The 17,542-nt window shown below is 35.6% G+C and overlaps 1 protein-coding gene across 4 annotated transcripts in view; it reads right to left on the bottom strand.

Moving 5' to 3' along the window:
• The window catches only part of ITGBL1 (integrin, beta-like 1 (with EGF-like repeat domains)), a 263,397-nt gene that overhangs the window by 143,393 nt on the left and 102,462 nt on the right, over positions 1 to 17,542 (bottom strand). For 3 of the 4 annotated variants that reach the window (XM_011933845.1, XM_011933844.1, XM_011933847.1), the window contains one exon: positions 5,870 to 6,016. The exons of the other annotated variant lie outside the window; for it this stretch is intronic. In XM_011933845.1, coding sequence (XP_011789235.1) covers positions 5,870 to 6,016 — 147 coding nt within the window. The remainder of the gene's footprint in view (positions 1 to 5,869; positions 6,017 to 17,542) is intronic. 4 annotated transcript variants of the gene reach the window in all.

Raw genomic sequence — 17,542 nt, 5'->3', positions numbered from 1 at the left:
TTTATAATTTGGTTTGAATTACTAGATATTGGCAAATCCATAAGTGATGTATTAGAAACAGCATGAACTTGTGAGTAAGGTAGAGCTGTAGCTCAATTCTGAGTCTTAATCTTCATGAGCTATGCATTTTTAAAGGCATTGCTTTCATTTCTAATTCCCAGATTCCATATCTGCAAATAATCTCTGCTTCATAGAACTGCTGCCAATACCAAGTGATGAATATGTATCCAGTCATGTTTCTAGAAGCACTGCTGAACCTAGTACATAGTAGGATTTGAGAAAATTCCAGGTTCTTCCTCTTCTCCCATTAAGATACAGAGTATATTTATCCTACTTCAAAACATTTCCTCCAGAAAATATATTTATGGACGCTGACAATATCCTTGTTTTCATATCCTCTGTATGATTCTGTTACCCAGATCACTTGTAACTCACTATTATCTATAAAATTTTCTCTCATAGTTACATATAAATGGTGATTTTGCCGAATTTATTTTTCTACCTTGCAAATACTCATGTGAATTTTCCTGCTATTAAACTCCATTTTACTACATTTTTCCCTAAAAGCTATCTCAATTCATAAAAGTAATTTGAAATCTAATGCTATAATTTATGCTATTGCTTCATCTAGTTTTTATTCTCTAATTATCACCCTCCTTTTTCATTTTCACATTTATTCATTCTGTCTCTCAATCACCCACATATCCAGCCATTAAGCTTTCTTGTTATCTAGCTATTATGCTATTGGCAAGGAACTAGGTGCTATAGAAAATAATGAGATGCTTAAAATTAAGTAAATCATAGACCAGGAAGAAAGAGATACCCTATTAATACATTTCGTATAGCATTTGCCACAAGTCTATTGCAAAAGCCTTTGTGTCATATGTTTTCTTGTTTTATAAATACAAATATAAACCCATATAAATATTATACATGTAACCAGATATAATATGGGTCTCTCATATACAATATGAGAGCAGGAAGTCACTTGGTTACGGTTGTGTATGGGGAAGTTTTTCAGGAAAGATGGGAAGGAACAGCCTCTGTCTCCAAATTCTATGACTCCTCACTGAAGTCCCCCATAGGCAGCTTCCTCTCATCCACATGTCAGAACCATTTCTGGCTGATGTGGGAAGTTTACAACAGCTCAGAGACTTCCTGTCTCACCCATAAAACAGAATTCACAACTGAGCCTACAAGACATGGCATATGGACACCCAGGCAAAAACTCCAGACTCCTGTGCTCATGCTATGATACACAGCTTCTCTCTCGTGGTTGCCAGTTATTTCTGCCTCTAGGATTGGTCTTCTGCCTTACACTAGATTATTTTAGCCCCTATTTCTCATAGTGCCCAATAGAGCTGACTCTCTCTAGGATGACTGACCAGACATGTACAGCAGCCCACACCCCTGTGCAGTGGTGCTGGAGCCTCACCCTGCTCTGCACACTAGACCTCCCTTCTAGTTTTCCCAGAAAGTAAGCCTCTGGAACACTTTGGTTCCCAGTTCTGTCTCATCCTGCCCTTCAGTCTCATTCCCCAATCCATTTAACTCCTCTTCCCCTTCTGCTCCAAACTACTTGAGAAAACCACAGTGATATGAAAGGGAAAGATTAGTAGAGAGACTTCATAGGCTAATGCAATTTGGGGGAAATGGTCCTGAACTCGGATGGTGGAAATGGGTATTAAAAGAAAGACAGGGAGAATGAGATTGCCAAAGTAAATATGAAAGGCTTAGATATTTAGACAAGAGTAAATGAGACAGAAGAGATTAAATGCAACACTGAATACAAATGTATCTTTTGGCCAATTGCATTTCTGGTAATTTGCCTTGAATATACACCTCCAAAAATATAAAAATATATGTACACTAGATCATTCTGCGCAATATTATTTACAATCCAAAATATTGGCAACTGTCTAAATGCTCAAGCATAAGAGCTCAATTGCATAAATTACATTGCATACATAGAATCCAGTCTTATGCTTTTGAAAAAATAACCAGAAGGATTTCTATGAACTGATTTGGAAAGAATTCCAGGAGATTATATTGAGTGGTAAAAGCAGAGTGCAAAAGAACACATGGAAAGCACAACCATTGCACAGGAAAAAAATGGGAAACAATAACACACAAATATTTCTATTTATCTTCACACAAAAAGAAATACATGCACAGAGAAGAAAGAAAGCGAAAAAGCTGGTTATCTATAAGGTGAGGGTAAGCAGGGTGCAAGGTTTGACGAACAGAGTGATGATTCTCTGAGTATGCTTTTCTGCATAGCTTTGACTTTTAGAAGCAAGTTAGTGTACTATACATTACAAAATATGTTAATACAGATGGGAAGGGATTAAAAAACCTAAAATTGAAAGTGATCTGAAATAAATAAGCTAACTTGTATTTCAAACAAGTGCCGTAACCACACGAAAAGAGAAGAAAATAAAATAAGTCTGAGTAACTTATAACACAGCAATCAACTACATACCCCAATCTTGGGCATGATTGAGGTACACTGAGTGGAGGGAAGTGGAAAGGGGTGGACTGCAAATCCTAATCTCTTCTGGTAGATTTTCTTGGTCTAGTGGTGTGTCTGCAGCACTTCTAGAAGTAAGTAGAGATGTAGTATAGGATTGAGCAAATAAGTAAGTATGTTGGAGGTATTGGGAAACAGGGTTCTCCCTGTGAAAATGGGACATGCAAATATGGAATGGAGAAAACAAGAAGTAATCCTGTGAGGTTGGACTGGAATTAGATGTATTGGTGTAAATTCATGATTTCTAAAATATGCATGTATGTGTACATGCATATCTGTGTGCAGGTATGTGTATATGTATTTGTGTGTATATGCACAGGCATATATTTACTAGTGTCAAGATAAATTAAAATGGAGACAAGGCCTAAATAATCCCTGAGCAGACTAAGCCATTGAGGCCCCATAAACAATCCTAACTTTGCCTGATACTCAAAAATAAGTGAAACTTACCTAAGTTATATCTTGTAAATGTCTACATTAAAGAAGAACAGAACTTAAGTTTAACCAATCAGAAGCAACCAACAAACTTATATAACTAGGGACTTTCCAAAAGGATAGACTAAATAAGGCAACCATATAATGTTAGCCAATCAACTATTTTTCTTTGCTTTCTCTTTCTGTTCACCCTATAAAAGCCTCCCACTTGCATTCCCTCAATGAAGCTCCTGAACCACTTCTGATTGGGAGCTGCCTGATTCACGAATCATTGTTTGCTCAGATAAAATAAAAATTGTATTATGATTCAATCTACCTTTTTGACACAAGCCTGTTTGCAGAAAGGGCCAAGAAGCAAATACACTCCAGTGGAAATAAGCATCCCTTATTTTTATTCAAATACCATTTTCACTAAAAGGAATCAGGGCTATTTGGATAAGTGGCTGATTCCAAAGGTGTGGTGAAGCAGGTCCAATACGACCCTGGAATGTGTTATTACGCCAACAAGTAAAGAATTGCAAAAACAAAACCAAAACAAAAAAACAAGGGAGGCATGTCACAAAAACACAAAAGCTAGCCTGATGGGCTCTAATACCTAATTTGGAAAATTCTGTGCACCAGAGTAATTATGTACAAAATGAGTAACAAATCACTGAAATAATAAGAATTGTGCTTCTAGACTGATAATAAGTCACTAAGTAAATGAAATATCAAATAACTGGTAAATGAGAGAGGATTCCTGTTTGTGATAGAATGCTGAGTGCCAACTAGTCCATTTGGAGAGAATGTTACAGTTCTTAAATCATCATTTTCCAGTCATCATTGTCAATACTGCATCAGGTCATTGTCATCAGTGGATGATAAATCTAGGGTAATTTTAGTGAGGAATGTGATACATGTACGCTTTTAAAGTGTTTCCTCATAGAATGCACATTTGTGAAGAGGGTAAGTCAGAAATAACACAGTTGAGACACCAGCCAACACCTTGACCATCTCATCAAAACTGACACCATCACTATGAGCAGATGGACATCATGTGCTTCCATATGAAACATTTTGAGAACATGAAACCATTTCTCAGTGTTTTACCTCAGAATGTTTATGATGAATCTAATCATGAGAGACATAAGACAAATCCAAGACAAGTACACTTTTCTTTTCATAAAATGAGGACAACTTTCTTCACAAGTTTCAATGCTCCAAAGGCAAAGTCTGTGGAAATGGCCCAGCTTAAAGAAGACTAAAGAGAGATATAAATATAGTATTTTCAATAGACTGAATCCTGCAAGGAGAGAAAAATGCTATAGAGGACACTATTTGGTCACTTGACTAAACCAGATTATGAATAAAGGTATTACATCCATGCTTAAAAAATGAGAGACTACAGATGTCCTAGAAATGCATTTATATTTTATTGAATATGTTTTATCATCCACTGAAACACTTTTGTATGTTTTCTCCTTTAAGATATGTTAATGTGGTGAATTACATGTTTAGATTCCTTAATATTAAACATCTTTAGAATCCTAGACTACCGCATTTGATTATAATGTTCTTTAAAAAATAAAACCCTAAATTTGATTTGCAAACAACAAATAAATAAATCCGAAATTAGATTTCAAACCCAAAACAGAATTCAGGTCTTGTTTCTGAAATAAATTTGAAAAGAATTTTTTCAAGATGAAAGACGCTATGGGGCGTGTGTGTGTGTGCGCGTGTGTGTTTTGGAGGGGTGGGTGTCATGAATTGGAAGTAGAGAAATCCTACTAAGAAGAAAGAAAGACTGAAGTGCTAGAGAAATATGATGATAACATCATGAACACAGAAAGGGACCTAACTGCTAAGACCATTTGTCATGACCCCTGATGGATCCACTCACACCTCGCTTTGGATATGGTCCTGATTCATATCAGCAGAACACCTTTACTGAGTTCAGGCTAAAACACACAATCTGTTGCAATCAGACTGTGGGGAATTCTCAGCTCTGGTTAGAGATGGGCCCTACCGACAATGCGAGCTTCAGGAAGAAAGGTACTCATTCGTGAAGGCAAATCCTCACCTTTAGCATTTAGAGCAATGGGTCGCACACTCGATCTATATTAAAATCACCCAGAGAGCTTTACAAAACCCACCAAAGTCAAGGCCAGACACCAAAGCACTTGAAACAGAACCTCTGGTGTACTACATGAGAACTGATGGTTTATTCCTTTCCCCTTGGAATGCTGATGTTCAACCACAGTTGAGAAAAACTGATTTTGAGGTTTCCCCTGCCCAAATGTAAAAATAGTATTTAATTTAGGGAACACTCGTTAAATATCATTGAAACCTAACCTACAACTCTTTTATATGATTTTGCTAATCAATTTTAATAGCATCTCTATAATTTTGTAAAAAATATTTTCGAATAACTTCTATAAAACAAAAAATATTTTGATCAAACAAAAAATCTTTCTGAGACTATGTCCTTCAAAGAGCTTTATAACCAGTATATCTGAAACTTCTATCAGACTTAAAGTATTTGGTTCTATTTTGCGAAGGTAAAAATTCAAAGCACCCTTGATCTGTAACAGAAAATAATTAAGTCAGTTTATATAAATCCCTTTTAACAGATGTAATCCGGTATTCAATATGATGGCTCACAATTTAGATAAAATGTTGTTGGGGTGTTGTTTCCAGTGAATATCCTGCTAGAAGGAGGCATTTGGAACAGCTGGAAAGTATCAAACTTGCCTGTCTCAGCAAGACGGCATTTTTTTCTATTGATTTATCTGAATTTCACTTCTAAAAAACATACCCAAAAGCAGACTCACTCAGAGATTTGACATTTCTCCATGCCCACATATTTCCATTAAAAGCAAAATTTGATTATTTCACTTAAGCATTTTCACAGGGTATACTTCTTACCTGCATTAGAGCAGATGATGTCTTGTGAATTCTTGCACATTTGGTTACTTTTCTTCTTTGTCAAATCACAGTGAGTTGGGTACTGGCAAGCATCCCCATACCATCCCTGGTCACACTTGCATTTGCCACAGTCACACTTGCCATGGCCTGAGGATTGAACAACATGTAGTCAGACTCAAATTGTTTTCCAAAGATAACCATTACTATAACACATACTCTTAGCGGTGACATTGATTTGGGACTGAGCTATAATAAATTGAAACTCATGTATATCACAGTGGCTGAGGGGTAATGCTATTACATAAAATTCAATGGAATGTGAAAATTTTATTTCAATCATCAACTGATAAATGATTGTGAAAACATTAATTTATGAAGATATTAGGATCATACATTAAAAAGCCTACTAAATCACATGGTCAGAAAATTCAGCACTAAAAAAACATTCTATCCAGCATCTCAGTATTTAAGAGACAAAAGTCCAATGAAAAAATACTTCTACTTAACTGTATTTTACGTAACACATTAAACCACAAACCTTGAATGAAGACTCTTACATGAAACTCTACTAAACACTGGCCTTACAGCTACTCGAATTAAGCATGTAATGAAATTTATGGATATATTATATACCAACTTCAGTAATATGGTCATAAAATATGTATATATTTGGTTTCATATTCATCCACCTCCACAGAAATTTCTCAATCTTCAGTGTTCTCAATAGTCATTTTGCTTTAATGCATGTCGTTTTCATTGTTGTGATCAGTAACATTATTAAGTCCTGCTTGATGAAGCCTACTAGTTTTTATTGATTGCACATTAGTCTGACAGAAGTACAAAACATGTGCAGTACTTAGCCCTTGTCCTCAAAGAACTTACAAACTTCAAAGCAAGGCTACTATACAAAGAAGCTGATGTGATTTCAGCCAGAAGTGATTGTTACCTCGAGTTAAGTTGAGCGATATAGTCTATGACCTACAGACATAAGAGTAGAGACTTTCTGGACTTCCTTGATGGTTAACTGGCCCTTGAAAGTTGAACAGATTTTGAATGAGTTACAGGAAGAGTGTACATACATTACTCAAGACAATACTACTATGTCTAAATGTCTAAAATTCACAGGCCACATGAAGTCATTGATCCGATTCAACGTGGTAGCTGAAATCCAAGGGATAAGGTCCAGATGGTTGGTCAGTACGAATGGCTTGAAAGCTGCCCATCTGGGCGTGTTCGGCAGAGCCTGAATCTGTGATTGACCGTGACTTTAAAACTGCTCTTTATGGTGGCCCAGTCCATGTAAATGTTCCTATTTCTGTTGCATTTATAAAATTATTCTATTTTATAAACAAAACCTTGCAAGTATCTTAATTGAAATTCATTCTATTTGGCACACATTACTTCGTCAAACTGATGGCATCATTGTGCATTCCTACCTGGCCCTACAAGATATTGTCAATCTTGGCCAACTTGGTATCATTTATAAGCAAGAGTGATCTCTCCTGTCAGCCACCTGGACATTAAGCCAAATTCCTGCAGTGGCTGAGGCTCTTTGATAAATCAACTATCTTGGAAAATGTGTTGACTCTTTAATAACATTAGTGTATTAGGTTGAACCATATGGAATTGCCACTTTCATAAGTTGAATATCAGCTGTTTCTTAAGGTTCCACACCAATAAACAGTCTTTATATAAACATTAAAGAAAATAGAAATGATTTAGAAGATAAAGCATTATGGTAGCAATAATTTGGTGAATCAGGAATGAAAGACTACTTAATGTGATTTTTTAAATTTTATATTGAATAGGACATCTTAGATCCTAAAGTATACACAATAGAGATGGGAAATAATTGTGGGTCAAAGGTAACATCTTTTTAAAGGTTAGAAGGTTAAAAATAGAAAGATGGGGAAAATAAACAAAAGTGTATACAAGATAGGGAGAGATACATCCCTTCCAAACTGACCCAATGAAGCATCAATAGAAGCAATATTCTAAGTAGCTTATCCCCTGAAGTGAGTTCATGGAGGCTCAGTTTCATGAAACTCTCTTCATAGAAGATTCTAGAGTAAAATAAACACGGAAAAGAGTCTGCTATCTTCTGTTTTAATGTGTCATGATATACATCAGCACACTAATGAGCCTCATGTGTCCTATCATGAAAAATATTTTTTATTTTTTTTTACCTTAGAATTGCAAAACTTTGGCTAGGAGGCCCCATTTTCTCATAACCCATATTAGCATCTTAGGCACAAGCTTAAACTAACACTGTGTCAGACACTGTAATGTGTTTTCAGCTTCTTCCTTAGCATCTGTTTGGAGGCAAAGATGACAGCTAATGTCAGACAGGGCCATCTGCCTTTACATTCTTTCTAAACCTTATGCCCAGTAAGGGTTCCATGATTCATTTTCTTCCATTTAGGAAAACTCATTGAATAGGAATTGATTTCTGACTGTCAAGAATTATCAGATAGCCTGTGTAACCTTGTTAAAGATAGATATATATTTAAAAAATAGTATTCAGACTATTTTTTACAATTTTTTCTAAGGTTAGTAAGAGCTTTACCAGACCTTGGGGGATTAGGTTGCTATATTATTGTGGCAAGGTAATCTACGTTACAGTGTTAATAATACGGCTTCAAAAAAAATCTCATTTTTCAAAATAATTTATTTGTCATGTGTTAGTTTCCTGAATCTTCCATAACAAAGCACCACAAACTCGGTGACTTAAAAAAACAGAAATTTATTCTCTCACAGTGATGAAGGCTGGAACCTGAAATCAGGCTGGTTAGTTCTGGAGGACCTGAGGGAGAAATTGTTCCACGCTTCTCTCCTGGTTGTTGGTAGTTGCTGGTAATCTTGGGCATTACCTGGCTTATGGCAGTGTAACTCTGCTCTGATGATACTGCATAGCCTTTCATATGCTTATTTGCAATACATCTATCTTCTTTTGCCCATTTTTGTATTGAAATTTGAGTCATTTTTTATATATGAATATATAACATATATAATTATATATACATATGTACACATACACATATACCTATATTTCTATATATGTTTATAAATTTATATATACATGTATATGTATGTTTATCCTGGATGCAAGTTCATTGTCATATATGTATATATAAAAAACATATATATGTATATCAACATATATATACACACACATATATGCACATATATATCCAGGATACATATGTGTATACACACATAAATTGTTATATATACATTTATGTATGGATATGTATGTATACAAATTGTGTATACATATATATGTACATACATCCTGGATAGAAGTTCATTGTCACAAATGTAATTTGCAAATATTCTCTCCCAATTTGTGACTTGCCTTTTGTTCTATTAACAGTATCTTTTGAAGAGTAAAAGGTTTTGATCTTAATCCAATTTATCAAGTTTTTTCTTTTTCTTTTTTTTTTTTTTTTGAGACGGAGTCTCGCTCTGTCGCCCGGGCTGGAGTGCAGTGGCCGGATCTCAGCTCACTGCAAGCTCCGCCTCCCGGGTTCACGCCATTCTCCTGCCTCAGCCTCCCGAGTAGCTGGGACTACAGGCGCCCGCCACCTCGCCCGGCTAGTTTTTTGTATTTTTTAGTAGAGACGGGGTTTCACCGTGTTAGCCAGGATGGTCTCGATCTCCTGACCTCGTGATCCGCCCGTCTCGGCCTCCCAAAGTGCTGGGATTACAGGCTTGAGCCACCGCGCCCGGCCAAGTTTTTTCTTTAATAGTTGTTTTTGTGGTATCTACCTGAAAAACCTTTGCCTAACTCCAGGCTTATTCTTCTGCTACAACCTCAGTCTTGATTACTGTGATTTATAGTAAGTATGGAAATCAAGTATTCTGAGAACTCCAACTCTGTTCTTTTTAAAAATTATTTTGGCTTTTGTAGTTCCTTTGATTTTCTATATAAATTCTAGAATCAGTATGTTGACATCAGCAAAAAGGCTTGCACAGATTTTGATAGGGATTGCATTGAATCTATAGATAAAAGTAGACAGAATTGCCAGTCTTAACAATATTTAGTCTGTGAATACAGTGAAATACATTGGTTGAGGTTTTAATGTTGTACCAGACTTGCATCTTGAGACATACCTCATTTGGTTGTTAAGTATTGTATTTTATGTATTTATATATTGGATTCCATTTACTAATATTCTATTAAAGATTTGGTGGTCTATGTTTATAAATCACACTGGCAAGTAGTTTTGTTTGTTGTAAGGTCTTTGCCTACTTTTAGGATAAGGAAAATGTTGCCCTAATGAAGTGATTTGAAATGTATTCTCTAATCTCCTAGTTTTTGAAAGAGGTAGTATAGAATTAGCATTATTTTATCCTTAAGGGTTTGGTAGAATTTGCTAGTAAAATCATGGGAGCCTAGAATATTCCTTTTTACAAATGTTTAACTATGATTCACTTTGCTTGACCAATATTGGGCTATTCAAGTTATCCATTTCTTTTTAATTGATTTGGCAGATTGTGTCTTTCAAGAACTTGGCCCATTTCATTTAAGTTCCTGAACTTAACAGGCATAGACCTGCTGATATCATAAGCTTACTATCTTTTTAACATGCATAATGTTGGATATTATGTATGCTATTTCATGCTGATGCTGGTGGTATTCGTATGTCTTATTTGTTTCTTCATCAGTCTGCTTAAAAATAAATCAATTTTTATTGTTATTTTCAAATAATCAGCTTTTGGTTTTGTTGACTTTCTTCATTGTTTTTCTCTTTTCAATTTCACTAATTTTTTTCTCTAATCTGTATTATTTTTCTTCCTTCTCCTGTATTTGGATTTAATGAGGTCTTTTTTCTATTTTCTAGGGTAGAAGTATAAATTAATTTTAAACACTTATTCTGTTCTAACAAACATTTAATTCTGTAAATTTTTCTCTAAGTACTATGTTAGCTGCAATCCACAAATTTTTGATATGTTATATTTTTATTTTCATTCAGTTAAATATTTTTATTTATAAATTATTTTATTTTCATTCATTAAAATATTTTTAATATCCCTTGAGATTTTCTATTGACCTACGGGTTATGTAGCAGTGTGTTGTTTAAATTTTTTTCAGATCTATTTCTGTAATTTCTAGTTTAATCACATTATTATATGATCATACAGTTTCTTTTAAATTTCTGAAGGCTTCTATTATGACCCAGAAGACGATCTATCTTGTCCAATTTTCCTTATGCATTTTAAAATAATGTATCTTCTGCTGTTCTATAAATGTCAATTTGGTCAAGCTGGTAATCGTTTTGTTCAGGTTTTCTATATCCTCACTAATTTTCTATCTACTTGTGCTGTTGACTATGATAAAGGAGTATTGACATCGACTACAACTGTGGATTTCTTCCCCTTTCAGTCTGTCATTTTTTAAATGTATGTATTTTGAAATGCTTTATGTGCATATATATTTAGCATTTTTAAACTTAGGATATAATTACTTTTTCTTTGTGTAATATCTGTCTTTATCCTTGATACTATTTCTTGTCCTAAAGCCTACTTTGTCTAATATCAGTAAAGTTGATCCAGTTTTCATTTGACAGGTGTTTGCATAGAATACCTTTCTGATTCATTTATATTTAACCTGTCAATGTCTTATCTTTAAAGTGGTTTCTTATAGATTAGTCATGTCTCAGTTTTTATACAATCTGACAATCTCTATCTTTTAACTGGTTAGTTTAAAGAGGTCACATTTAACATGATTTTTTACATTGTTGGATATAAATCTACCAACTTTCTAAGCAATTTTCATTAGCTTTATCAGTTCTTGTTTTTGCCTCTTTTTTCTGCTTTCTGTTTTGTTTATTGAGCATTATTTTTTATTCTATTTCCTCTACTATTTGTATACTTTGATTTTTAGTGGTTGTCCTATTGTATACATTACATATCTTTAATCAACCAGAGTTTACATTCAAATAATATTGTACCACTTTACATGTAATTTAAGGAACTTAAAACATTAAATTCCCAGCTCTTTCCTCTCATTCTTTGTGCCATTTTACTTATGCATAAACACACACACGTTTCCTATAGACACACAATCTACTGCCATTAATTTTGTTTTAAATAGTCAGTTATTTTTAGAGCAACTAAAAATAAAACTATAATGCTATTATACTTTAATTTATTCCATTTCCATTGCTCTTCTTTCTTTGTGTAGATTCAAATTTGTCAAGTATCACATTCCTTTTGTCTAAAGAACGTCCTTTACATTTATTTAGGGTAGGTCTGCTGTAATGAATAGCCTCATAAAAATCCTTAATTGTTTTCATGTTTGGAATATACTTTTTGCTGGATATAGAATTCAATGCTAACATCTATTTCTTTCAGGCCATCAAATACATCACTCCATTTTCCCCAAGCTTGCATGGTTTCTGACAAGAAGTCTCCTGTCATTAGTATCTTTGTTCCTCTGCATATAATGTTTCTTTTTCTGTAACTGCCTGTAAGAGTTTGTTTGTTTTTGTGTTTGGTAATTTGAAAATAAGTCCACCTCTTCGTTTTTGTGTGATATGTATTCTTCGTTATTTTTCTATGTCGAGCTTCCATTTATTTATGTTCCTGTTTCCTTCCCATAGCTGCCATGGATACTCCTAAGTGCTCTAAGAGCAAGAAGATTTATTAGCCTTCCCCCAACAGTCAAAGATTTTGTTTTACAGGGGAAATAGGTACCAAGTGTCTGGATAGTTTCATGACCATCCTTGAGGAGTTGCTCCTCTCTTCCTGAGTTTCCCACTTCCTGGATCTGTTTTCAAAGGCATCCTGCAGTCCTTTCTGTGAGAGCTCAATGGGATTTATAGATACAAATCTGAAGAGGGTGTGGACTCTCTCCAATTCTGCAGCACTCAGGGGCTTCATGCTCATTCACAAGGGCACGTTTGGCCGCTAACAACTTTCCCACCACCCTTCTCAGCGCCTAATTGTGTCTACCCAGCTAAGCCCAAGCTCATTTCTCTCTCTCCCTTCATCTGCCTATCTATCTCCAGATTTTGGGCCAGTCGCTTTTCCTGTGACTTCAGATCTTGGATGAATTCAGAAACACATGGGGATTTTTAATTGTCCCACTTTTCTTCAATGTAAGAATGGGAATCACACTTTGTAACTTTCTACATCCCTAAGTGGAAACCAGAATCTTACAGCCACTTTGCAAATAAGTTCATTAAGGATAAAGAATAACTAGAGCTCACATCCCCAACACCTGTGATGCTATACAGCCCTGCATTTACATGTATTTTGGAAATAATCAATTATAGCTCAGAGATCGTAAATACAAAAAAAAAGATAACCTGAGTTACTTGTATTTGCCTTTTTAACCACTTGGAATGTTTATTTGTTTTCACATTTTAAAACAGCATACAGAGGGATGTAATGTGTAACTTTTGATGTAGGTGCAAATTTTTGTTCATGTATAAATTATTTAACTTAATTTTATAGTATCTTTTAAAAGTAAATGTATTATTCTACACACATTGTAATGTGTTTTAAGACTAAAAACAAATTTTAAAAATTTGATTGTTAATTATCTTTTCACGATTACTACTGGCAACAATTTTATCACATAGAGAAGGACAGATATTAAAAATTTATTCTCTCTGTGCATCAAATAAGCTAGGTGTACCACTGCTATAGCCTCATGATAACCTGGAAATAGAGGTATTTTAATTTGAACACTTAGTTGACTCTGCCAGCTAAAATCCATTTGCTTTGTTCAAATATGTAAATTCCCAAAACCTGTTTTGTGTCCTATTTTCCAGGGTATTCAAATATGCTCAGTTTATAATAGGTAAACTCAATTTTTCTCTAGTCATTTTTGAGCCACCATAGATTCCTAAGCCTTCTGTAGTAATAAGAAAGAAAGAAACTATGTCACATTCTAAGAAAAAATTGTGAAATAACTATTTATCTGATATTACAATTATTTCATGATTTGAGATAGAAACTTCACCATTTTTAAGACAGGGCACCAGTCTCTGGCTTGCTTCTCAAGCTGAGAAAAAAAAAAAAAAAAGTTCCTTAGATATTTCTGCTTTTCATTCCTGAGAACACTTTCATGTGGACAATGGAAGAATATAGAAGGTTCCACTGCCTTGAAATTAAAAGGTCTCTACTCTTGTCCTGCCTGGACACTAACTAGCTATGTAATCTTGACAGGAAAATAAAAAAGGAGAAGAAAGGGAAACTAATAATTATTGGCTTCCAGTACTATGATGAGTACTTTATGCAAGCTAGTCTGATTTTCTTAATGAGCCAATAAGATGGGCTTTGTTTTTCCATTCTACAAGTGAGAAGACTGAGCAGAGTTTAAGTAGTTTGGTTTGGCTCAAGGTCACATAGCTGGTAAGCTCAAAAGCCACATTTTTCCCATGACAGCCAACATTATCTGTTTAGTTCTGGAATTTAGCAACGGACTTGAAAGGACTCTTTTGCTCTAGGAAGAGTGGTGCTAGCAAAAGCTATGGATTGGTTGTTTGATAGCACTGGTTTTATTTTTACTGCTTCCTTTGAAACACATGCTTAGAACTGGATTATTCATAATGCTTGGTGAAAGAACTATAACAGTAAAGTTATTGAACTTCACCATTTAAAACTGAATAATGCTAAAACTGGTACATAAAATAATTCAGAAACTAGTCATGAAATTTTTCTTGAGCTACCTCACTGTGCTCATGTGCAAAATTAAGAGATTGGATTGAATAGCCCCAAGATTCCCTTCATCTGGAAAATCCCATACTATACCCTCAATTATTTTCTTTTTCTCATAACAAAATAGTATTTTCAAATTGGGCACTTAACCTATTAAAACAAAGGAGTGACAGACATCAATTTATTGTGATCAGATTTTGTTTGCTACTAAAATCAATGATAACACAGTTAAAATTCTATGTGTCATTCAAAGTATCCATTAAAATATTGCAGATAATCAAGACATGCTTATTGCTAAGGTGCATTTGCATTCATACTATTAAAACTGGGGGCTTTAAATATTAGAATTCTAATAACCTGTGACTGAAGGAAGAAGCTGAAATTACAGTAAAGCAAAATACAGTATTTTGGCTGAACTTAGAAAATTTTATAAAGTCAAACATATATTCATGTGTATCAAATTCACGAAAGTTATATAAACACACACAAATACAAATACACAAACACTAGTTTGGGATTCAGGAAACCTCTAGGTGTTAGTATAGATGATGTCACTGCTAGCTCTGTGGACTTCAGCCAGTTGGTTAATCTTTTAATGTTTCTGGTCCCAATATTTTTGTCTGATAAATTAAAAATGTATACGAGATCAGAATTTCTTGAGAGAGGCAAGACATGTCCCTTTAAGAGGGTATCTGAATTTTTTCTTCCTCTGCCCTATTCCATCCACATAAATCCCAAAAACTTGGCGACGCTTTCCCTACCAGAAAATCCATGATAATAAAAGAGAGTATGGCATATCTCAGGTGTCCCGAGAAGGGAACGAGAGAAAGGGAAGACCACTAGATTTGATGACAGACATTCTCCGTTCTCTTTGTCACCTCCTAGCTTTCAGTTCTAAGACTCTATTTGTCAGAAATCTTTTTTAAAAATTTTAGATTCGGGGGTACCTGTGCATGTTTGTTACATGGGTATATTGCCTAATGGTGGGGACTGAGCTTCTAGTGCACCCATCGTCCAAATAATGAGCATTATATCCAAAAGATCACCTTTCAACCTCCACCTCCTCCCTCCCTCCCCCTTTTTGGAGTCCCCAGTGTCTATCACGTCAACCTTTATGTCCCTGTGTACCCATTAGTTAACTCATTCTAAGTGAGAATATGCAATATCTGGCTTTCTGCTGTATCAGAAATCTTGAAAGATTCCTCCACCTCTTTTGCAATAAAAACAATCCTCACTTTAGTTTCTTCCTTGGTCTTTTGCTTTGTTGGGCTGCTGCTGCTTTTTTTTTTCCTTCTTAAGACGGAGTTCATGGCGCTATCTCATCTCACTGCAACCTTCGCCTCCCGGGTTCAAGCAATTCTCCTGCCTTAGTCTCGCGAGTAGCTAGGACTACAGGAGTGCACCACCATGCCTGGCTAATTTTTATATTTTTTAGTAGAAACGGGGTTTCACCATTTTAGCTAGGATGGTCTCAATCTCCTGACCTCATGATCCGCCCACCTCGGCCTCCCAACGTGCTGGGATTACAGGCTTGAGCCACCGCGCCCAGCCCCTTGTGGGGCATTTTATTTAAGAGAGTCTGTTAGCATCAGATACACCAAATGACAGAAGCCTCTCAAGCCGGAAAACTTAACATCTACCAATATTTATTGGTCAATGCAAGTGAACTTGATAATCAAACAGGAATACAAGACTCTTGAAATGTTGTATCCAGAATAGGATACCCGAGATAAGTGAAATCTCCCCAGTTTTACTGAAAAAGAAAAATGCAGCTTCACAAATCACTCTTACTTCCTCCCTCACTGTAGAGGGAGGAAACTATGTCACATGTAGAATTCTAAGAAAAGATCATGAAAGAATTCTTTATCTGATATTATAATTATTCCATGGTTTGAGATAGAAAACTTGACCATTTTTAATACAGAGGCAAAAGGAATCTGGCTAAATGAAGAAATACAGGCATTTATGTGTGCATATATGCGTCTATGTATTCACATATGTATGTAAGTATATGCACAGGAGATCAGCAAGGCTATAAACTTTATCTTTTAAATGGTGACTCAAAGTAAAAGCACTGCATAATGAGATGATATTTAACATTGCTCCCAATGTTGAAAATGTTTTTCAGAACTCTTTGAATGTGCATCTTTGATAAACATTAATAATATTCTTCATCTGACAGCGCCACTGCGTTCTTCATCCTAAGTTCCACTGGATACCTAAGGAGCAATCTCTGCCCACAGCCTTATTCCCCATTCCCCAGCAGGAGCTGTGCATCAGCATGGCACTGCTCTGTCTGTCCCATGAGGAGGGATAAGACAGGGCTGTGGAGTGCAGGCTCCAGTGACAGACTGCTGGACTCAAATTCAGCTTGCATGACTTGCTCACTATGTAACTTTAGGCAACTATTTAATCCATCATATTAGTTTCCTAAGAATTGCCATAACAAAGACTCACAAATTGAGTAACTCCAGACAACAGAAGTGTTTTGTCTCGTATTTCTTGAGACTTGAAGTCCCAAACCAGGTGTGAACAGGACCAGGGTCTCTTGAGACTCTGAGTAGAATCCTTCGTTGCCTTATTTTGGCTTCTTGCAGTGACCTACATTTCTTGGAGTTCCTCAGTTCGCAGTTGAATCACTCCGATCTTTGCCTCTCCAATCATTCCAATTACATGGCCTTCTCCAGTCATGTCTCTATATGTCTCTTCTTCTTCTTCTTCTTTTTTTTTTTTTTTTGAGACGAAATTTCCTTCTTGTTGCCTAGGCTGGAGTGCAATGGCTCAGCCTCCCGACTAGCTGGGATTACAGGCATGTGCCACCACCCCTGGCTAATTTTGTATTTTTAGTAGAGACAGGGTTTCTACATGTTGGTCAGGCTGGTCTTGAACTCCTGACCTCAGGTGATCCACCTGCCTCGGCCTCCCAAAGTGCTGGGATTACAGGCGTGAGCCACTGCGCCCGGCCTCTTTTCTTCTTCTTATAAGGATACCAGCCATATTGGA

This window comes from Colobus angolensis, unplaced genomic scaffold (genome assembly GCF_000951035.1).
Source record: "Colobus angolensis palliatus isolate OR3802 unplaced genomic scaffold, Cang.pa_1.0 Scaffold13, whole genome shotgun sequence".
Classification (NCBI taxonomy): Eukaryota; Metazoa; Chordata; class Mammalia; order Primates; family Cercopithecidae; genus Colobus; species Colobus angolensis.
Note: the sequence above shows the minus strand (reverse complement) of the source record. Positions and strands in the feature narration are given on the sequence as shown.